Genomic DNA, 24,439 nt, shown 5'->3' on the forward strand with positions numbered 1-24,439 from the left:
TAAACACAAGTTCCGCAATATTCGTTTTTCCGAATGTATAATTCATTATTTATTGCAGACCCGGCAGCTACAGAAGCAAAAGCAGCGCTCTCACGACTATCGTTGCGTGACAGGCACAATCGGATTGAAATGAAGCGTGCCTATCTCATTAATTCAGAAAGTCGATCGTCGTAAAGGAAGGAAAAGTACGCGGGCTCTTTACCGTCGCGATCCTTTTCGAAAGCCGCGTGTTCATCGGTTAAGAAGAATTTTTTCTGACCTTCTTTGAAAGTCGTTCACACTAACCACCTCTGTGATTAACTATTTCTGGTTCATGATTCTCTACAGATCGTGGTTGTAGCTACGTAATGATGTAGATATAGCGAAAGGAAAGTTAGTTAATCGTGGTTTGTGCAGCCGAGCGTGAAAATTCGCGCTCGTAGCTATCTAATCGTGCAATATAGATTATTAAGAAGCGTCGAAACTTTGTGACGCGTTCACCGTGCGTTCTCGTTATCGCGATAACGCTAATATTTTCATTGCCATTCTCGAATTCGAGTTATCGCGACTGAATTAAAAATCGAGTGGCCTTAAATCTCAGATTGTTCGTTGCATTTAATGGCTGTGACTTCTAGGGACCAAGACTGTGCGTTATAATTGTATCAGGCAAGCCGAATTCGAGCGAAAGTCTCATATACTTATTATTTCAAGTATTTTATTTGTATTTTTTTTCCAGTGAAACTTTTCACTCGAACGTATATCCGCGTGTATTCTATTTTCAAGCGGAAGACCAACGAACGGAGATACAAAGATGGATATATCGAGCGTTTTATTTATATATACATATACCTTCAGAGAATAAGTGTACAAAGTGTTATATAAAAAAAGAGTACTAAGTATATATGTATATACACAGTGTGTGTTTCGCGAGAGGCGCGGTTCACCCGCTGATAGATATTTTATCAAACCGATTTATTTTTTAAACAAGTTTGTAGCTAAGTATCATTAGATGTTACGCGTTACACCGTAAAGCGAACAGTAGGAAGCAAGCGCGGACGCAAAGAATCGTGATTGCGTCAAGTTATTTCCTATTTCCGGTTGATTCGCACGCGCGATCGATGGAACGCCTCAGATAAATTATAATATAATATGACGTTATACACGTGCTTTGTTATATCTATTGTTATGTTACTATCAATATCTAAGAGAAAATATTGTGAGATATCGATTTAGAGCTTTTAATTTGGATAATGCATATTAAATGTTATATCGATAACACGTTGCACGTGCTATCTCATAGTATTTTGATAATGATCGGATTATCGTTGTATGCATTTACCGATGTAAGGAGAATGTGTTGCGGAATTAAAAGAAAACAATCAATTCTTTCTTCGTTATTTGCATCTGTTTCTGTCAGCCAATTGCCTTTTTACCTAATCGTCCTACGTAAATATTAAATCAGTAGATCTCATATAACTCATATAATGTAACTGATGCATTAGAAGCCGAATCGAAAAAGAGAGATTCTTTACATATATGTATTGCTTTCTTGTTGTACATCTTTTTAGCAATATTTTTTTTTATAAAAGGAAATAAAAGCCGAGAAGATATAATTATATATGTAAAAGTTATAAATACAATTAATTGTGGAATTAACTTTCTTCGTGAATCACTTTAGTCCGTGAAATCATTTATAAACGATAGCGGTAAAGCTGCGCTTATAAATAATTATTAATTGCATTTATAAACGAATAGCGCCTATAAAGTGTAAATTTGTGCTTGGATGCTCACGCTTTTTTATTGTTTATTTCTTTTTCTTTGATTCTCAGAAAGATGTCACGACGATGTCGATAATGTAAATACTATTTACAACTGCTTATTTCGACAAAATAAAATAGCGTGAATTTTTAATCAAAGAAAAACGTTATAAAAGCGATGTTATTTTACGTGATTGGTCTTACTAATAAAGATATTATGAGATATAGGATGTAGTTAAAAATTGATTATCCATTTTTAAAAATATCAATTATTTAATACGTTGGCTGCCACCATAAGACTCAACATTTCCCGGGCAATTCCCGTGTGCCATGATAGAAATGAACAAACAAGTGTAATGAAACTAAACTTTTATTATTCTTTGGACATAAAAGATACATAAACAGATATTTCTTGGTAAAAAAACTAGTGAGGTCACAGGTGATGCTCATGGCACCTAAGTAACCTATTTTAGCATCACCGGTGATGCTCATGACAGCCAACGTGTTAAATAAGACAAAATTTCCTTTTTAAAAATTATATACAGGTTCTTTTTTTATTCACCATTTTTATATATATTTAATTGCTTACAAAATGAGCGATTCTTGTTTCGATGAACGTTAAAAAATTAATGGAACAAATAGCAATAAAAACGCGTGAGCATCCGAAGCGTACTTGTTTAGAATAAGTAACAACCGAACACAAGCGGAATGAGCACTACTGACACATGCGGAAACGTCAGGACGTTGGAGGGGATGGATCGGAGAGGGTGAAGGCGGAGAGAGCACGGGATACCGCTGGCATGCTGGCGTAGGTCTCCTCAGTATTGGTTGGCCAGGCGATAATCACTCGTGCAACGACGTAAAAGTTCCTTGGCAGATGCGTGCTCGATCCGAGATATACACGTGTTCGTTTAATAAATTGACACTTTCCGCGTATTCGCGAGCGCGAATTAATCGAATCCAAGAGGTAAGTGCAAGGATTAATGAAAAATCAACGCCAAACGTGTTTCTACCTGTCCGTCTAACGTTACATCGCTTATCTTTCTTTGTTCCGTGAATGAAATTCGTTGTGTTGATGTGCTGAAAACCGCTATCGACTTTCCATGATTCTACATTCCTTCTCTTAGCAAACTTGAAAAAATATTTAAAACACTCGATATATACTCGATATATAATTTACAATCATGTGATTGTTACTCTCATAATCTGTTGTAAAAATATACAACAGCGTACTAACTCTAGGCGAATAATAAATAATGAATTTTACGATTGCATCTGTCTAGTAAGTCTAGTTACAAATGCACGCGAGGTCCAAGGTTGAAAATTGTACAACAGCTCATTTGCAGCAGTGTCATATGACGCATGCTCCAATTTTCCCAACATAATATTTTATTTCGCGGAAATGTTGTAAATTGCGGAACTAAAAATACTTAAAGGGTAATTGTATGATTAATTAATTTATTAAATAGCACGCGATAAAATACTTCTCTATTCTTTTTGAAATGAAAACCGATATACTTTGGCTCGAAAATAAATCGGTTATATGGCACATTGTAATTTTTATTTTTCTTTATTTTGTCATTTACATATTCGATCGCATTTTTTGTGGGCCGAAAGCTTGGAGTTTAATCTAAAAAAAATTTTTGCAAGTATTCTGTTAGTGCTATTAATCATACATTAATTAATATGTATGGATACTATACATAATGCCACGTCAAATATTTTTATGAGTTTTAAATATCGATCCGGTCAGTATATTGTTCCATTTTTAATCTACTGTGATAATGAAATTACATGTAGATGTATGATCACCGTAATGCTTTCAGTATCTAGTTATATTACAGTACTGACGTCATTCGGAAACTCGCGATATTTTTGAGGATTAATCGAGACTAACGGTTTCGTCGATGCGATGCGCCAATCGACACACATAGCATACTCGTGATAACGTGTCTTTGAATGATAACGATTCATAGGGATGAACGGAAAAACGATAGAATGTGAAATATACTTCGGGAACTGTAGATTAAAGGGATTAAGGAAAAGTAATTAATTACGTGAATAAATTTTCATTCAAGAATTAAAATTTTGAGCGGAAGGATTGAAAATTAAAAGTGTTAAGGCCACATCCTCTTCCTCTTTACTGATTAACCTTCTGCACAACTACGTATTGATCCTTTCCAGTCACGCAGTATAACTGTAGCGATGTAATCAAATATCAAGCGATTTGCAGTGGATTTTTAAAAATTCTTAAAAAATTTTGCTCGTTATTTCTAGTATCAATTAATAAAAGATTTACTTATATGATTTAACATTTCATTTTTTTCTCTTTTAGAAAGATTGATTGTAATAAATATTCGCTTTTGTGAGAACGAACGAAAAGAAAATTCAATATTTAAAAATTGACTAAATCTTTCCGAAAGAAAATCAGAAATTGAATTTTACAATTTAATTGGAGAATAATGTATTTTATATTTTTTTGTCTCTTTTAATTCATCAATTTTTTACAGATTGGAAATTCTTGTCAAGAAGATTATAGGAACGGACTATCTGCACGTGATTGGTATCAGTTGCATCTATCCTATAATTAGGAAAATGAGCAGCTCAATACTTGCAAATACATCTTTTGATATACGTCGCGATAGCAGTGTCCTTGATGTAGACGACCTTTGATGTTACGTGAACTCAAAGAGCCTCAAACAAATCATGTTCCTGCTTTAGATTCATCGTTTCAAATCTAATGTTTATCCGTGAGAAAACTTTCAAAGTGTGAAAACAATAATTGAAACGAAAAGATTGTTCAAAATGCACGATTCTTGACAAAAAGGAAGATTGCAAATTAGAAAGTAGATAAAACAAAATGATAAAATATTCGGAGCAAACGAAAAACATTCCTGAGTAACGTCATATTTGTGGGAAATGAAAATTATAATATTATAATTTTAGAATTATAAATCTTTCAAAGAGACAACGAAAATAACGGAGAAAACCAATAAAATCCAGAATCTTTCGATTGTCTCTCTAAAGTAATAAATTCTTATATAAATAACGTGTGTAAATTCATACAGTGCGTGAATTTATGACTTTGCCAAAACTCGATAACATATGATAAAAGACACCGATAATAACACGTGATAAAATTTAGTGACGAAGAGTTCATATCAAATTATACCAAATTCATCTCGCATCATTGACGACGATATTTACACAAGACGAACATATTTATATTAACGAAGGAGTGAGAAAACAAATTTAAACAATAGTTCTATTGATAACATCGATTCACGCGAAAAGTGAAAAGTGCGTATATTAAAGCTAACAAGTTTGTCTTATGTTCTATAACTTACATAATCGCGTCAGAGACGAATCAATCGTGTGTCAACGATGACCTTGGCGATCTCTTACCGATGGCGGTTCGCGGGCTCGATTGTATCAAAGAAACGAATGATGATGCCAAAGAGAAGTTGACGCCGTCCTCGATCACGCGAATAATCGCGCTCGGTTATCATTTTGACATCTCCCGATGCTTTTCGGAGATGTTACGAGTTGCTTGTGGGCAAAAACGCGAATATAATACGAGAAGTTGAGTCAGAGAGAGAGAGAATCACGTGACAAGACGCAGTAGATGAAAGATGACGGTCAGCTACACAGCCGAAGTAGCCACTTGCAGAGGGCTCGGTTGCTTTCCCAAATTACTGCTCAGGTGAGATGATAAATTTCATTTTCTGGCATTCATAAAATCATTTTGAATGAAGTTAATTATAATTATTAAAATTTGGTAATTTGTCGTTTATCAAGAACGAAAATTTTGATGAATTTTTTCTTGGAATTTTTGTTATTCAAACTATTGGAAAATTATTATTTATTATCTATATATCTGAGATTAATCTCTTTTCATGCTAAATTTATATTTCCATTTTATTGCTTTTACGTCTATGCGATATTATTATTAAAGTTATAAGAATATGGCAAATTGGAAAACGGGATATCTTTTTATTGTTGTGTAAAATGTTTATTTAAATGTATAGACAAGTATAAATAAAAAAATGTTTACTTTAGACAATTTATCGAAACTTTGCATGCACGTGCATATGTTATATAAAACGTTCTATTTCAACATCTTTTGCAACTTTTGATTGATTTTTTTATTTTACTATTCAAAATATATATTAATCTTTTTTTTATTTTATATAAATGTAGATGATATTTACAGATTTATAGATTGATTTTTATTTTATTATTAAAAATATATATTTAAAAAAATTGCTTGTCTATATATTTGAATAAAAATTCTACATGATATTAAAAAGTATTCTATTAATATTCAACCTATGTTAATTTTACATATATATGTATATGTATATGTGCAACTGCTTACAATTTCTATATTTATATTATTTTCCACCCACATGTTCCGTTATCTTTTCATCCTTGTTTTCCTCATAGAATTGCAATGCGAATTAATACAATTGCAAAAAAATATGATAAAACTTTTTTTCTCCTTTTAATTATTCGTGCGCGTTAATCATTCAACATTTTATAAAAATGACGTAGTTGTAGATTTAGTAAATGTCATTCACAATGATGCTCGGATAAGCGAGCTGCGTTCTCGAGAATAGTATTCACCGTAAATTATATTGGAATACTCCCAATTGCAAATAACGGATGACGACACGTTTTCGACGTGTGTGTTTGCATAAAAATACGACACTCTTCGTCATCCAACGTTGACACACTACTTCAAGCGTGATGCCGGCATTCGTAGAAAGAAACTAAGATACGGTCTCTACTCGTACATAGAATTATTGACTTTCGGTTCGATAACGAATTACGTGATAACATCAATTGCATATATTCGGTGCAACGGTTTTAAATTGAAATGTTTTAACTGTTACAAATCGTAAAGCTAGATTTTCATTAGGACTTTTGTCTATTCGCCAAGCACGAGATACGATTTCTCTCTCTTGAAAGATCATCTCGAGTCGTATCTCTTTCGCGTGACAGATGTTCGCTTCTCATTTACGAGCTATGCGATTTGTTTCAGGTGGCGAGCGAGTATTTACAAGCTTGTCTGGCTCGACCTATCGGTTTTCCTCATCACCTACTATTCGCTATCCGGTATCTACCGATTGTTATTAAACAAGGACCAAAAGAAGATATTCGAATTTGTGGTGGCATACTGCAATGAGTTTAGCGACCTAATACCAGTTTCGTTTATCTTGGGTTTCTATGTTACTATCGTGATGACTAGATGGTGGAATCAATACTTAGCGATACCATGGCCCGATTCTATTGCGGTCTTTGTATCAGCCACTATACATGGAAACGACGAACGCGGTCGTTTAATGCGGCGTACGATCCTTAGGTACCGCATAATGTAAAGTTGTTATAAAGTTGTATAAAGAGTTGGAAGAAATAATGTCAGAGAAAAGAAAAATAGTGTAATATTGTTACCTTTTCTTCTAAATGATAAAAAACGATCAATCTTTTATATATAATTTTCTTTTATAATATATATTTAATTTATTATGAATTAATTAAATATCTTATGTAAGTAACTATTCATTTTTCATCACGTCTTAAATAAAAAAAAAAAAAAATAAAAGCTAAGGAATGCATTTTTTTCTGATTGTAAAATAATTATAAAATGATTTCGCGCAAATTCTATTAAGAGATATTCTATTATTCCAGGTACGTGTGCGTCTGTCTGACTGTGGTCCTAACAAATGTCGCGCCGCGAGTAAAGAAAAGATTTCCTACCTTGGAGCATTTCGTGGACTGCGGCCTATTACTGGACAACGAATTAACGATATTCCAGAGTCTGAATGCGAAATTTCCAAAGCCAAGCAAGCATTGGCTGCCGATAGTCTGGGCCACGAGTATCGTGACCCGTGCTCGGAAGGAAGGTCGAATACGCGATGATTTCGCAGTCAAGACTCTCATCGACGAGCTCAACAAATTTCGCGGAAAATGCGGCACTATTTTACATTACGATACAATCAGTGTCCCGTTAGTCTATACTCAGGTAACTATAAATCCTTCTAAAGTCAATAAAAATCAACAGCGATTTGTAGATCAATTCAAAGAGTAAATATATATTTAAGAAAAATATATAGGACTTATTGTAAGCTTATGTCTCAAAGTTTTAAACCTTATTTTATTTTTTTCGTCACGCAGGTCGTCACACTAGCTGTATACACTTACTTCTTAACCAGCGTAATGGGTCGCCAATGGATTCAAACGTCAAACTCGATCATTGATCTGTATTTCCCGGTATTCACAACATTACAATTCTTTTTTTATATGGGCTGGCTAAAGGTCGCTGAAACGCTGATTAATCCGTTTGGCGAGGACGATGACGATTTCGAAGTAAATTGGTTAATCGACCGCAATTTGCAAGTAAGAGTTGCTCTCTCCCTTTTTTTTTCAAAATTGATAATAATTTATTTAAATTTTTAATTATATATAATAAATTTTCGTGCGTTTACTTACTACAATTAAATGTATGTGTGGAGGAAAAATTACTTTCTTAACGAAATATCGATTTGATGACGTTATTATTCGTTCGTTTTTAAGGTAAGCTATTTGATCGTCGACGAGATGCATCACGATCATCCAGAACTTATACGCGATCAATATTGGGATGAAATATTCCCCATGGAGCTCCCGTATACCGCTGCGGCGCAACCCTTCCGCGAGGAACATCCTCAACACTCGACAGCCGGTATACAATTGTCCGCCGCGCAACAAGAACTGCAACCATCATCGGTTAAAATCGAGGATCTAGCGCCGGATGAACACAAATTCCAGTCCGACATAGGCGATGACGCCGCGTCGGGGATACATTTCACCGCGAGCGGAAAATTTTCCCGGTAATTGTTTAGTTCCTTCAATAATATTTATTCAAATTTAAAGAAGAAATATGTTTACTGACGCGCCATCATTATTTTTAATGCGAAATTAGAAACGGTACAGAGAGCACTGAGAGATTAGTAAGGTAACTTTTATCTATATATCCGCGATATGAATTAATATAGCGTAAGAATATATTAGAAAGTTCAATAATTTGTTTTAAAATGAGGAGTAATACATTAAAAGCAGATTTTTAAAAAATATGGTGAGAGAAATGTGATAGCAACTGAGTATTTACGATTCTAAGCTTTGCTAATTTTCCATTAGAAGTGCCAGTAGAGTGAGTAATCGAGAGCGCAACCTTAGCGGCGGTTCAATTCCTAGCAACCTGGGTGGCTCACTCACGAGAATAAACAGCGTTACTAGCGTACTTAAGAGATTCTTTAGCAAGGAGGACAGACCGGATGGAAGTACCGCAAGTGGCACTAAAACTCCGGCAAAGATTACGAACTCAAGTTCGGCAGCTTCCTTGCAACTACGACCACCTGGTATGTCTTTTATTTATAATGTCAAATTAAAATGATTCGAAATTGTGAGATCAAGATAGATTACAATGGAAATGATTCCAGCTGCAAGTGGTGCAGGAGGTTCCATGAGGATAGGCGTCATCGAGGAGGTAGACGAGCAAATGACGCTCACATCGTTACGTCAATCGAACGATAATAGGCCTCATGTACAAAGTATATTCGCACAAGGCCCACCACCACCGAGCGAGCCTGTCGACGTGCCTGGACCAGTGCAATTTCGTAACCGCGAAGTATTCTCCAGGAGCGCACCTGCACGAGCAGCAACCAGTAGCGCGGAATCGGGAACCGTGCGCGAAAAATCAAGACTTCTAAGGTTGGTAATTTAACAACAGATATGTGATACAAGTGATATTTGATTTTTCAATAATATTTATAAACATATGTATTGAGAAATTTCGCGTAAATTTCTATGTGACAAATATAAATTTAAAAAATGAAACTTTATTAGAAATATATACTGGATTTTTAATCGAAATATGTTTCTTATTAATTAAATTTCTAAAGAAACTTGAATACATATCTGTGTATGTGTATACTTGAGAATAAATTTTATTTAAATATTGCAATTATAATATAATTTCGGGGAATATTTTATAGTGGTCTTATAAAATTTTTCAGAACACAAGAGTCCATGCAATCGGCACGATCAAGCGTCACCTATGAACCGGCGAGTCCCGGTAGCGGGATAAACGATGATGTAGCCAGTATCGCAAGTTCCTCGTGTTCTAGCGACAGCTCCGGGAACGAATTTACAAAATTGAAAACTGAGAGAAAGAAAGAGAGACGTAAACGAAAGCTCGCTCGAAGTGTTAGTGGGCATATCGGTACATATAGTCAATCGAAAAGTTCTACCGATGCGGAGACTCTTTTGCTAGCGGAATTAGCGGACACGTCGCGACGCGGCATGGGCGAACGTGACGAACAATTTTAGAAAAAATCTTTTTTTTTACATCCATGTTTTTCATGACTGGCCTAAATAAGCCTAGATATCCAAATAAAAAATTGGATAGAGTAGCGCGATAATACATCACCGTACAATAGATTTTTTTACGTATTTTCAATATACACACATATTGAAATAATATTTCGTGAAAAGAATCTATAATTGTGTTGTCATTATTCAGAACAAACTGCTGGCGATATAAATTATTATTCATATATATAAATCAATTGTAATTTTCGTGAGATCAGTCTTGGAAGTTTCGAATTTATCAAATTGATAAAAGAAAGTTTCAAATGGATGTATATATGTATCACGTAACACAAGTGTTTTTAATGAATATATACATATATACATATACATATGTAAACATTATCGTGCGAAAACCATTCGTATAAACAACAAAACCAAAACTAACAAGGAAAGTTTCATAATATTTATAAGTGAAAAACGAAAAATCTCGTACCTTTTAGTATAAAAAATGTACATAGCAAAAACATATAATTAATTTTGACTATAATTAAGTAAGTATACTGATACATACGTAGAGAGAATACTTCCATAATACGTCTCGAACGAATGAGAAACATAAGAAAAACTATAAAGGTGCTATTAATGAAAATGTATTCGATTCTTATTCGATATATCTGATTAAACCTTTTTTTAAAAAATTACAAAATTTCGAACATTGCCTTTGAAAATTTATAAAGAGGAATAGTTTCAAGTTTACGTAAAAAAGTTACAAATATAAATTAAAATCTAATGAAGATCTGTTTACAAAACTATATATTTAAACTTTGTATTCAATTTTTTATTCTGCGTGAATTTAATATTCACATTTCATCTCAGTATTACACAAATATATTTATGATCTTTCGAATGTATGCACAATGTGACTATTGTCATTTTCGATTCAACATTCCACAATATACACAATTTGTTATGATGCCCGTAAGTAAGTCATTTTTTTGCAGTATTATTAAAATAAAGTATTTTCGATAACATAAACATTGGTTTTTCATCTACTACAACATCTCTTATGTATTGTAATCGTACTACAAAATGAAAAAAAATCGAGTTTATCGTTCTTGAATAAATGAAACAAAAGTTACAATTTTTATCAATTTGAGCCGAGATTTACTTTCAAATAAAAGAGATTTAAAATCTATCTCGCAGAGCTACAAAGAGGTATCGAAGCGATGAATTACCCGCGGTAATTATATATCGAATTAATAATAATCGAGCGGTCAATTTACTTGGAAGAAGAGAATTTGAAACTCCGCGGCAAATATGTTTGCTGTACTTACCGCCAAATGTTGCCGGACCTGCATCAGTCGCTCTTCAAGCTGTCCGCAGATCGAAGCCATCGCACATCGCAATTCCATAATCACCACGGTGAAATACACAATGCTGAACACACGAAATCGTGAGAAATACGCGCACATTCCCGCGTAGGACGTCGCGACCTTTGACGACGCGAAGCAAATTCCCGAGGACACACGTCACTCGGTCGCAGAGGCGCGCGCGCTCGGCCGTCTCCGCGCATGCTCGGCCGTCTCCGGCGTCGGTGGGGCAGGGTGGGGCGCGGAGCGGCGAGCGGCGGCCAGCCGCGGTACCTAGCAGTGTCAGACCGTCGGCGAGAGGTGGCGGTGCCGTTTGACGCGTGAACGCGGAGTGGGAATAGACGGGGCTCGCGTTCGCGAGCCGAGCCGAGCCAAGCCGAGAGCCGTGTGCGCTGCCGGACCGTAGTAGCGTGGAGCAGCGCGACATTGGCTTTTAGCGGTGGCGCGGCCCGTGCGTGCCATAACGGCCACTGCCGGACACGACAGGATCCAGTAGTACAGTAGTAGTGCGTGTTCGTTTACAAGATGGCAGACGACGGTCCGTCCGCGGCGGAGGACGCGACCGCGACCGCGGCGGTGGCGGCGACGAGCGAACCGGGGGACGGTGATTCTCGCGTGACGAGGGAGCGGCACAAACGCGCGGACGCCACCACGCCGATCGCGACGCCTCCGATTCCGGGTCAAGACGCTTCGTCCGCGAAGCGCGGCCACGAGGACGCGTTTTCGCGCGAGTCTTCGATCGACGATCATTATCGTTCGCCCCACGATCGCCGCGTCCATCACCGTCATCATCAGCATCATTCACCTCGTCATTCTTACCATCATCCACCGCCACCGTCTCATCATTATCATCATCATCATCATCATCACCACTTTAATCCCCATCGCCATCACCTTAGCAATCATCGCGACAACGATAGCGATCGCGTCGGCGGCAACCACGACGGTGGTGGTAGTAGTAGTAGTAGTGGTGGTGACGATTCGTCGTCGTGCGTCGACGCGACTGGGACAGCCGCGAGTGACGACGAGAAGAGCGGCAGCGGCAGCGGCAGCGGTGGCGTCGGCATCGGCGTCGGCGTCGACGGCAGTGGCAGCGACGACGGCGGCGGCAGTGGCAGTGTCGGTCTGTATCGTCGCGACGATGTTAGGATCGAGGTAGTCCGTAGCGTCGTGTCCGAGGACGACGACGACGACGAGGACGACGACGGGGACGGCGACGACGACGACGACGATTATTACGACGGCAGCGGCGGCGTCGATAGTGACCGCGACGGTGATAGTGGTGGCAGGAGAAATAATATTAGTGCTAGTAAAAGTGGTGCTGGTGGTGTCGCGCTAATCATGACCGGTGGTAATAATAATAACGCGGCGACCGACTCGTCGTCGTCGTCGCCGCGACGCTCGAGCGCGGACGGCGCGCCGGAAGTGAACGACCGCGAGGATCGCGACGGCGGCAGGAGGAGAGCGAGCGTCGCCGTAGTCGCAACGACGACGAGGGAGGCGAAGCCGATGGCGGAACAAGAGACGCGAGCGCTCGGCGAGGACGCCGCCGCGGCTACGAAGACGGACCAGGGCAGCCCGTTCAAGGGACAGGTTAGGATGGCCGAGGATACCCTCGTAGGACCCTGCGGCAAGAAGCGGTGCGCCGATCGATACGACAGCTCCGAGAGCTCTGACAGGTGAGTGAGCGAGACGATGGTGAGAGGAGAGGAGCGAGAGCGAGCGCGATAGGTCTGATAGATTCTCGTGAATCGGGAGCGGACGAATCTGCGCGATCTCGAATCGAATACCGATCGCGCGCGAATGAATTATTTATTTTCCGGAACTAGGGACGACGTCTCGTCGCATCTCCATATCGGGACGACTTCTGTCTCGACGATAATGTACCTGGTGAAACCTAATATCGCGCTACGACAACAAATGACGACGCGTTCGAATCACTCGGTTTCTCGTCGCGCGTATCGCGCGAGAGACGAGCGTCTTCTCGCGTTACTCTCGCCCGAGGCCAGAAGCATCGTCGTCGACTCGCTTTCGAAATCGGTCTCGCTCTATTCGCTTCCCCGATCGTCGAAGGAGAGCGTCGTAATTAGCGCGACGCTCGGACGAGAGTAGAGAGGAGAGAGGACTCGCGCGGGGGTCGTTGTACCGCGGTTACGCGACCGACGACCGTGTCTGCCGCTGTTGGCCGTCCGTCCGTCCGTCCGTCCATCCGTCCGTCCGTCCGCATTCGATCCCTCTTTCTCTCTCTTTCTCTCTCTCCCTCTTTCTCTTTCTCTCGACCTCTCTGTGCCGGGCCGTCGTGTGTTTATAGGTTCGTAGATGCCTGCTATCTACCTCTTTCTCTTTCTCTCCCTCACCGTCTCCTCCCCATCGACCCTTCCCTCCTTTCGGCCGAACGACTGATTATTTTGGTGCATCGCGCGCTTATATCGAGCGCGTCGCCCACTGTTTTCAGACGCCCGCTGATTAACGCGTCGCTAACTATAAACAGTAGGCGCGCGGTTTTGCAATGCGGTAAAGTCCCGCTGATTAACGTAAATTCGCGAATCGCTATTTATAAACAAAGCGGACTTTTTTAACGAACACGACGCGCTTGACGATAATCGTCAGGTTCTCACGTTTGTCGCGATGTAATTTTAGCGTTCTCCGCGACTCGAAATTATTATCCGTTGCACGAGGTAATATCAACGGATACGACGTGTGGTCGTATCCGAAACGCAAATATGCATGGAACCTAGCATCGGTTTTTCTTAGAGCGAAAGTAATCAATGACGAGTAGGACGCTCATCTTACATCAGATGTTTCCTTTCTCCGTTTCCGACAGTCACGGGATGATTGGCTTTTTTTACTCCGAAATGTTCGTGTCGTTACTTATCGATTATACGCGCATTGAATTTCATATTTTTATCATATTTCATTTATTCAATATAATAAATATAAAATATGATATAATGAAATAATTGAATTTAATATATAATGAAGATTAATTTGTTTATGAATTTAATATACGTGAATTTAATATATCGATTATTCGTACAAATATGAGCGCACTTTCATCTTATACCGCATCGTTCATTTTCATATGTTTATTAAATAAAAAGAAGACCCGTACCGCATGATTCCTAAAACGACTTTAAATAAGCGGCGAACAAACATGTGGGACGTTTCCTCGAACTTACATCGCTCCACAAAGGGTTTAACATTCACGTTTCCTTTTCGCGTTCAAACATCTCGCATGATTTTATCGGTAGGTGACCCTCTTTCTTTCTTTCTCGAGATTTTTACCGATTAACCGTCGCGTTGTTGTTGGGATCCTAAAGCGATGCCGATATCCTCTACGCGAGGGAAAACGGGTCGTAATAAAAGTTTAGTGTTCTAACGGTGCTTTGCCGTGGTACACTAAACTCTCGACCGTCGTGTGTCTACATAGAAAGTCTCCACCTCCCCTCCCCTCCCCCTTCCCGAATACCGCATTATTGTGCGCGTTGACGGATGGCTCGGTAACGTTTTCCAGTGCGACGAGTTTCCGCCCAATTCTCACGTCGACGTCGACGACACTCTTGTATGAGAGACATAATTTTCCCGATCTCTCTCGTAATTCGTTGTACAATATTTTATTACAACTGTGCGACAATAGGATACAGATTACTGTGAAAGAATTTGCGAGTTTAATTTTATTTCCTTATATCTTTCATCTTTTATTCATTGTTATACATCTGGAAGTTTCCTATAGCGTGGAGTATATTAGAATAAGAAAGAAATTGTGAAACGGTTTGAAAAAATTCTTTAGAGAGATAAATGTTTCTATAGGTCGATTGAGAAATTTCAACGAGCCGGAAGATAAATATTATTCATCTCGTTAATTTGTTAAAGATTTTTTTATTTGAATTATTTGCGATTAATTTACGATTTATTTGCGAGCATCAGTTTACGTATTGCGTGTTTTTCAAGATTATGAGAAATGTGATTCATATTCATCTAGAAAGATCAAGAAAAATTAAAATTTTACACTCGCGATTTATCTCAGCTGCACGTTCTCATCTTATTTTTATGTATTTATATTTTTATGTATTTATATTATGTACATAAATGTACCGATTAATAATCAAGCTCATTGAGATAAACAGTCGACATAGTATTTGCATTTAAAATAGCGGTCGAGTCAAGTGTTGCCCGTATTTTGCATTCCTATAGCGTATTTACTCGCATCTTTTCCCTTACAATAAATAGATTTCTCTCTCCTTTCTCTTCTTTCCTTTGTTCTTTTCATGCGTACATCCTCCTTTTTCTCTTATTCCCGATTGAATGCGTCATGAAAAAAAATATAATTTTTGTGTCTTTAAACTTCTACACTCAAAGAAAAACTAAAAACACGTAAAAGTCGACACTTTCCACGCATTATATCCTATAGCAACATTTATCTTGCCCCAATAAACATTCAAATATATACACATCGACTTTATTTTGCATGCAGCGAGCGTAACAAAGTGCAGTTGAAAAAAACCCACGCTATTAATACTTTGACCCGAGGAAAATAATTCGCATAATAAATTCGTCCCTGAATCTATCCGCAAGTTCGAAAGGGTCACGACAAAGTTCCGTCGTTCGTTCGTTCATTCGTTTACTCGGCAATGTTTGGTCGGCGACGGAGCAGCGTTCGCGTTCTCTCGTTTTCGAGCGGGTATTATTTTTAGAAGAGTTCACGTCCGCGCTCTCTCGCACGGTCGGTCGGTCGGTCGGTCGGTCGGTTCCTCTGCCGGGTTTACGCACCGTCGATTACGCCGTCGTTCTCGGCTTCACGTGTATCCTCGTCCAACGACAAGATACCGATTGCAGTCTCTCCCTATTCCTATACAGGCTGTTTCATCTCGAATTTCTCGAAATTGCGAGGCATCTCTTTATAACTCTTAAGAGCACAAGTACCTTTGCATCGAAATATTTTTTTAATTCATCAATTGAGCTTGTTCATGACGCGTTTCTCGTTTAGACCTAACGTAGCAAAATGAACGGAGAGTAAAATTTAAAGAAGCCTTCTTAAGATGGCGAAAAGTATGCGTTTAAAAATGACTAAAATATTGAAATCGTTTTGTATTTTTTGAAATAGTTGACTTTTATACACTTTGAACTATACAAAATGATTTTTTATAATATAAAAAATATCTAATTATAATATCTAAATCTTTAAAAAAACATCTAAAAAAGAGATGATGTTAAAATCTCTTTAAAGTACTTTCTTCTGTAAAATCATATTTTTCGATACATCCTTATACATCTTTTTTTGCGAAAATTGCTGATTATTATTATTATTTATTTTTTTTAAATCAGAAATAAATAAATTATGATTGGATAGCTTGGTTTACAGAAATTATTATTTTTGTCCAAAGTTAATGAAAGTATAATGAAAGGCAAACGAATCGACTTTAATCGAGCCATAATTAAAGTTCAAAAAAGTTTACTCGGCAAAAAGCGCCGATTAAAATATAATCAAATACATGAAAAAGAAAATGGAAAAAGGAATATACGGATATGTTACCTCGTTAGAGAAACGGAATAAAAGGATAAAATAGATAGTTTAGCCATTTGATGTCGCAACAGAGCCTGCTTCCTTAAATAAATAGCCTTTTGTAGGAAGAAAATTACATATGAGGTAACCGCGAGAAAGAACTCGTATGACGTTGAACATCTGTGAGAATTCTTTATTTCCAGAATTTGATCAATTCCTTATTTCCAGAAGTAATAACGTATAATTGAGCTATTTATACAGAATGATAAATCAATAATCAATAATATGTTAATCATCACGCAACGGGGTCAAATCGATTTTTTCATTTGCATGTTTTCATTTCAATTTTCCTGTTTTCCTCGTATCGCGTTATTTAAGGCTCGTGATTATTAGACCTTCGATCCACTTCTCGGGCGCTTACGTGCCAGAGATCGTTTCAAATAAGTTGACCTATCGCTCCGTGAATCCGTCAAAGCTTATAAACACATCGACGGTAATAAGCGTCATTAATTAACACGCCGCAAACGTGGAAACCGAGATTGAAAAGCGGACGATGTAGCCGACAACGTTGCGCAGCTATAATTCGCATAATCATTTTACCGCCATCTGCTTAACCCAGCACGTGCCGCGAGCTTTCGACGGCAACGCGACTGCATAAACGCCTTTTATGCCGTATTTTAGCCCCGCGAGTATATACGACCGGTCGCTAATTTATACCTTCTTCGCTTCGCGCACGCGTGTGTCGTTTTTACGATCCGCTTCGCGATGCGATTTGGCCTGCCTTTTTTCGTAACTCCCGGCGCACAACGTAAACCACGATGTTGCGTGAAACCTTGCTTTCGCAATCTCGTTACTCATCGTCATGTCGGCTAATTAATGTAGAGTATCAATGTGAAGTAATACGTGTCCGGTGATTCATAATAATTGAGCCATAAAACGTGATAAAACATTTTAATGTCATTATACCTTGTACATTCTTCTACATCTTCTCTCTACGGATGCTCGAATAAATAATTCCTCGATGCGTTGTTTTCATGAAAAAATAAAATTTCCAGATAACACGCAATGCTTTTTCCTCTCGCCTTGCGTGAAATAATAATGGATATATAAATTTCCGTTTGAAAATTCGTAGATAGTTTAATAGAAATGGCTTTCTCGCTTCTCGGTTCATGGGTCAGCCACATATCCTCGCGTTACGACGGAAAGTCTGTCAGCCTAATTTTCCGCTTATACAGCCGTAATCCGCGTCTCTCTCGCGTATTATGACTTAACGATGCGGCGGCCGAGAAAATGGAACTAATGTTCCTAAGCTTTCTAATCGACGATTACGACATTCTTCGCGAAGACCGCAGGCAACGTTCGCTCGCGAGAAACCTCAACGCCGCCTCCGCGCGACGTGTCCACCTCCTCCTCCTCCTCTCCTCTCAAGCTCCGTCATCTTATGCACCGCGTTCGAGACTCGTCTATTTTTATTCGCCCACGCGAGACATCGTGAAGCGCGGCTAAAGCCGGGCAAAAATTTCAACGTTCGGTGACAGTCGGAGAATTTCGACGTCGAATCGGAGAGTGAAAAAATGACACCTCGCGCACAGTCATCATCTGTCGCTATAATAGAATTGGACATGTCAGGTATATTTTCATGCAAATTTAGCGTCAAAGCAATATTTGTCGTATCTTCCGCTAGAGAATGGAAGAAATTTCACGACGACAATCTCTACTTTATCAACGTTATTTCGACGTAGTATAAAATTAGTCATGTTTCCTTACGTTTGACGGATATCGAATGTATACACACATATCTCTTTCGGATCCACTTTCGCGCGAAGGAGGCGATGACCGATGAACGAATCATGAGAGAAAAAGAGAGCGAGAGAGAGAGAGAACAGAGGACGTGCGATGCGTAAGCGGGACCGAATCGGCAGAGCAACCTTTACCTTCACTTCGCCGCCCGGGTTGTTCCGCTCGTTCCATTCACGAATTTCACTTTCACGGCCACGGCCGTGCGACAACGTTCTCGCGTTCTTTGCCTCGAATGCGCGCGCCGTAAAGAGCCGAAATGTTAAACGCGATACATTCGCGATTCGTTACGAACGCTACAAATATTTCGTATTGAGATTACACGCGTACCTTGATTTGGCAAGCTCGACTAGACTCGAGCAAATTCAATATTTTTTAAATACATTGAGAAACAAAGCATTGCATATAATATTTGCCAAATGCGCTTGATGCTACCTATTGAACTAAACAATTTTATTAACTGAAAAACCTCTTTGGAAAATATGAAAATATATATTTTACGAGAATAAATACTTTATTAAAATATTTTTTATCGTTGCATATATTTTTGTTTACAATATCATACGAGATTCATAGTCATCTCACTCGCGTTTATTATTGGCTTCGTAAGCGAACCACCGTTTAAGTAGTTTCGAGTTAAGCGGAGCACATGAGAGAGAAAGAGAGGGAGAGAAAGAAGCGACGTTTAAACTTTAAATCACAGTTTGCAGAGCAAACTTGCGCGACGATTTTGTAACGTAAATGTACAACACGCCTCGCGTGCGCCTCGCGTATTGATTTTCCTCTTGATGTACGCGTGGTTCGCTCTCGTCATCGTTTTTCCTACTAGAAGTAACTTCGATATCCGAACAGACAACGGCGGCTCTCTCCCCGCCGCAATTTCCATGTGCATATATTCCGGAAGGTTAAAGTAACAGAGTCGAATTTAAATACCCTTCGTATACGGTTTTTGATTCGCGGGCAAACAAACATCCTGTCGAGGATACCTGGGGCGGCGGCATTGCAGGATTTATTTACCGAGACTTTTGAGAGAGCACAATAAATCAGTATTGCGTCTCGAGAGACCGAGTCTAGTGTTTGTCTCAAATGTTTGCCTCGGTAAGAACGAGATTTTCGTGTTCTTTGCGATACGGATAAAATTAACTCGTTTCCAATTATATTTCGAGATCCGAGATACAAACAATATTTATCCTTGTAATTAACCATCGAGAAAAATAGTTTCGCTGAGATAATCGACGATATATCAAGAGAACAACACGCCTCTTATGCAATCTACAAAAAAAAGTTAATAAAAATAGAATTAAACATTTTTTTCTCTCGCCATCAATAAAAAATATATACTAGGCGAAGATACATTTGCAATCATAATCCAAAGAACGTTGAAAGTTTCATTTCGGTAACGACCCGATGTATATTCGATCATGATTCGATTAATTCGTTCGCTCGAGATTATTTTCGTTAAAACCGCGCGTCAAACTGCTCTCTTTTTTTTTCTCTATAAACGATAAACGACGATTCGGCGGCACGGGCTCGATGGAGAAAAAAAATTTCGGCTCTCTTCATGACGGATACGCTGCGATAGATGGATGGACGAACGGACAGACAGACAGACGGACGGATGGATGCGCGTTGCTGGCGATACCCGGCGCAGCAACGATGCATGTATATGCATCGGTTGTGTTGTTGGATCAATACGCGAACCTAAGCCGCCGTGCTTACTGCCGTTTTGCGGACCCTCCCCATCTGCGCCAGCAACAAGTTCCTCGGTCCCGGGCTTACAACGGATGTCCCTCTTCTTCCCCCTGCCTCCCCCTCCCTCTTCCCGCCGCGGGCGTCCCACCCTTTACGACGACGAAACGCGATCGCACCCCTCCGGGTCCCAATTAAGGGTTCATTTTCTACTCGCGGCTCACCCCCTCTTCCTGCCTCCCTTCCTGCCTGCCCCTCGCGCGATGCAGACGAGAGAGGATCGTCTCTCTTGTCTCCATCTAATTAAAATGATCGCGCATTAATTGCAATTAAGGCGACTTAGCGCCGGCCGGAAGTGCCGTGTGTGCGTCGTGCGTGTCCGCGCCGCTCTGCTATTAATTGCAATTGTGGCAAACGCGAAAGGAAGAGGAAAAGCTTTTCTAATTACGATGTTGAGTGCCGTTTGCGGGTGTTCCTATCATTTATCGTATATTCGAATTAATATTATTAGTACATGGTATAGAGTATATATGTATACATATATATATATATATATATATATATATATATATATATATCTTATTTTAATCAAATTGAATTCTTTTATACATACATGCATGCGAGATAGGATAAAATAGGATAAAATATAATATTTCTTTAGAAAAAAGTAACTTTATTTTAGAAATTAAGAGAGAACAAATTTTATAAAATTCGAAACTATATCAAATCGATACGAAGGTACAAAATATAATTGATAATATTTAACGTAATAAATAATTATTGATTACGCGTTTATAGAAAACATAATCTCTTAATACAATTATTACAATCAAAAGCACGTTGTTAGGACTATGACTGTTGATACAACAAATTTTTTTTATAAGTCTGAAAATTGTAATAACGTACTTCACTTTGATTACAAGAAAATTTGCAATTTTAATCGCAAACTTTCCGAAATTGCGATAGAACGATTTTGAAAGCGGAATCGAATTCAAACGTAAAAGAAACTACGAGAAATGATTATCCTTTTGGAGAAAAATTAATGTTTGCTTGAATTACATCATTAATTATATTACACTACATTTTCGAAACTATTGCGTGGAGATTTATATTACATATACACTAGAAAGGGAAACGGGTTCCACGAAAACATGTTTCGTTGGCGTACGTTCAGCAAGAAACTATTTTGTTTTCGCCAGCGGTCGAGCTGTCTGCCTTTCATCCTGCGACGGGGAACATCGACGTTTACGACAAAACGCGCTTTCGCGGTGTCGCCGGAAAGACCTCGCTAGAAAAGCCTTCGCTTGGGTGGCGGCCACGTGGGTAGTGATTAATTGTGACAAGGCGCAAACACGCCAAAGCGTATATAGTATCCAAAGTGTATATATGCAGCCGCCTCTCCCAACCACGTCTACGCGAAAAGGTCACTCTCTGCATCAGGGTGCACCCGCATACTATATATATATTGTATATATGTGTATGTATCTGTATATAAATATATATGTGTGTATGTGTGGTCGATGGACTATGGATTGCGTGTGCGTGCATGCGCGTGGGCGTGAAGTAGCGTTCTCTGGGATCTCGACCAACAGAACAGAGAACTAGTGCAGTCGCGCTCGAGCTCTCTAGTCGTGTAGCTGCATCGCATACCTGGGCGGAAACGCAGATGTGAAAATTGCCGCCGGTCCTCGAAACGTCCGATGATTGCACGAACGGAGGCGCGATTCTGCATCAATTGATGACGTTGACCCGTTAATCGAGTCTCTTTCCTTCGTTTCTACGAACGTAACTGTAATCCAGGAAAAAGGGGAAGAGACGAGTAGTAATCACAGGACATTGATGTGATTCCGCTATATAAATTCTATCGAAATGTCACGCGGGAATGCGAGAGTAATTAATCATATTTTATTCACATGTATTTTTATCGACAACTTTTCTTTCACTTAATATTTTTCGTCTTTAATGATAATTTCAGAGAGTTGATTGATGTTGTGGGAAATTATAAGAAAATTATAAGAGTTATTTGTGTAGATATTTAATTTGTATAAAAATATAGATTATTTCTGTATTTTTTCACTGGTTTCTATACTTCGGTTCTAAAACATATTATATGACTCTCTCTCATTTATGCTTCTTATCTTAATATTAAATATCAATGTTGAATGTAAAATGAGATCTGGGTGATCGCATTTAAATCGAAATCGCTAAATCTTATGACGTATAATATGCGGTCATTGTCATCGATACCGAATCCGACTGCCTCCAACGATGTGATTTTGTTAGTAGAACATTTTGCAATGACTCGTCGGATACTCGAAGAAGAGAGAAGGAAAACTTCTTGAACCGTTGCAATTTTCCGTCTCTCTTTCCCTCTCTGTCTCTGTCGGGATTGTGTGTGTAGAACGACTCGCCTCTAGATCACTATCTCGCCTCGTACGTCACGATTAATGTGTTTTACATGTACGAGGTATCTGTAGGTACGTACGTAATATCGCGTTATACCAGCTGCAACCTAGGCCTAGGCCTGCGTGCATTTTGCAAGACGCTCGTTTTCGCAACCGACTCTCTTTCACGGACGTCATCCGCCTCAAGCTCGCCTCTAGCTTTAATCTCGCCTACTTCTCTTGCGTATATACGTATATATATATATATACATCATGGGCGCCGACAAGATTTTTCCATGGATATCTAGATTCTGACAGAAATATCTACAAATTTATTGAGGAATTATGTAGAGAAGAATATTTTACGTAGATCTTTATCTTTAAACGGTATATTCAAGTGTATCCTTTAAATTAATAATCGTATAAATTTTATTTATAATATCATACAAATTTTGTATAGTTTTGAGCAAGCTTTCTCCGGTATTTCTAGCATCTATATTACATTACTGATTAATGATAGTGATCAATCTGATATCTACTACATTAGATTACGCGGAAAAAAATTTTGCTATTGCAACAAAACTAGTACTGCATATTTCATGTGAAAGTAATCAAACTTTATTGATATAATTAATTATTCGATGTTATAACAGAATTCACTTTATTGGCAATATGAAAAAATTGTAATGAATAAATTTCGACGTTCGTAAAAACAAGTTTTCTGTTGAAGCAAAATATTCTATTGCCAATAAATATATTTTACAGCGAAATCATTGCTACGCATTAATCAGTTTATTACAGTGAAACAATTTTTCGCGTAATTAAATAAACTTATTGACATTACTTCTTTGACATTCTTTAACAAGTAAATTTTATCGCGTTCATGCGATAGCTAAATAAAATGTCCTGCGTCAGTAAATTCTCTTTCCTCGCGTATCTACTAAAAGCTGGAAACATTTCCGCGCAATTGACCAAGTTTATTAGAAACGCGATGCCATCGACAAGGTCGCGTCATAAAGTCTCATTCCGGAAGATAGCGACGCTTCACTTATCCTGGAGGATAAATGGGCACGAGTGCGGCGCCCATGCGCGGTATATCACTCCTCTCAGCACCCGGGAGTGACCCGGTATATATATATGTAGCTCCGCACGAGAGAATTGCGAGAGCGATTTCACTCTCTAGGAATGAGATGAACACACTTTGCGTCCCGCGATCGAGGGAATTGAACTTTCACCGCTCCCGCGGAAACGCTTACGATGGACGTCGCGGATTATGCATCACGCTCGCGCTTGCACGCCCACGCGTCCCATTATTCCCTCCCGTTGTGATTAAATGCGCGCGAATAAGGTGGAATCCGTAAGCTCTAGAGCGGCTAGAAATAGCAACGGACAAAGGAAATCCTCGCCGCGCTTTCAGCTAAGCGCGCTGCCATCCGATTCCTCCAGGAATCTCGCTTTGTATCTCAATTCGAGCTCGATTTCTTGAGTTTTATTTCTTATTTCGATCTAATTTATTTTCTTTTAAAGAAGGAAAGTAAGAGGGAATTGCGACATTATGTGACAAAATTACTTATGCTCCCAAAATGTATTCATGAAATTATATAATTT

The 24,439-nt window shown here is 38.9% G+C and overlaps 3 protein-coding genes and 1 long non-coding RNA gene across 6 annotated transcripts in view; 3 read left to right on the plus strand and 1 right to left on the minus strand.

The window, feature by feature from the left end:
- LOC105255363 (probable phospholipid-transporting ATPase VD) overlaps positions 1 to 1,376 on the plus strand; it is a 21,359-nt gene extending 19,983 nt beyond the window's left edge. Inside the window, exon 18 of one of the 2 annotated variants that reach the window (XR_003123107.1) lies at positions 59 to 76. Coding sequence is in view for 1 of the 2 variants with exons in the window: in XM_011264598.3 (XP_011262900.1) it covers positions 59 to 110 (52 nt within the window). In the remaining variant the exon portion in view is untranslated. Of the gene's footprint in view, positions 1 to 58 lie in introns of both variants that reach the window. The other variant, XM_011264598.3, reaches the window with a different exon arrangement.
- The window catches only part of LOC112638644, a 23,776-nt gene extending 12,151 nt beyond the window's left edge, over positions 1 to 11,625 (minus strand). Inside the window, exon 1 of the long non-coding RNA XR_003123109.1 lies at positions 11,423 to 11,625. This is a non-coding gene — a long non-coding RNA (uncharacterized LOC112638644). The remainder of the gene's footprint in view (positions 1 to 11,422) is intronic.
- Positions 2,544 to 10,877, plus strand: LOC105255361 (bestrophin-4). Of its 2 annotated transcripts, XM_011264596.3 has the most exons (10): positions 2,544 to 2,703; positions 4,247 to 5,439; positions 6,781 to 7,101; positions 7,428 to 7,761; positions 7,914 to 8,135; positions 8,313 to 8,608; positions 8,701 to 8,733; positions 8,916 to 9,136; positions 9,218 to 9,488; positions 9,794 to 10,877. In XM_011264596.3, exons 2-10 carry the CDS (start codon positions 5,369 to 5,371, stop codon positions 10,104 to 10,106), a joined length of 2,082 nt encoding a protein of 693 aa, XP_011262898.1. In that variant the 5' UTR covers positions 2,544 to 2,703; positions 4,247 to 5,368; the 3' UTR covers positions 10,107 to 10,877. The 2 variants fall into 2 exon arrangements, with proteins under 2 accessions (XP_011262898.1, XP_011262899.1); XM_011264597.3 differs by lacking the exon at positions 8,701 to 8,733 and having other exon boundaries at positions 2,545 to 2,703.
- A 128-nt stretch (positions 11,626 to 11,753) lies between the features above and the next one.
- LOC105255364 (AF4/FMR2 family member 4) overlaps positions 11,754 to 24,439 on the plus strand; it is an 89,417-nt gene continuing 76,731 nt past the window's right edge. Inside the window, exon 1 of the mRNA XM_011264599.3 lies at positions 11,754 to 13,137. Coding sequence (XP_011262901.2) covers positions 11,984 to 13,137 — 1,154 coding nt within the window. The 5' untranslated portion in view covers positions 11,754 to 11,983. The remainder of the gene's footprint in view (positions 13,138 to 24,439) is intronic.

The sequence above is a fragment of the Camponotus floridanus genome, unplaced genomic scaffold (assembly GCF_003227725.1).
Source record: "Camponotus floridanus strain SB8 unplaced genomic scaffold, Cflo_v7.5 scaffold103, whole genome shotgun sequence".
Lineage (NCBI taxonomy): Eukaryota > Metazoa > Arthropoda > Insecta > Hymenoptera > Formicidae > Camponotus > Camponotus floridanus.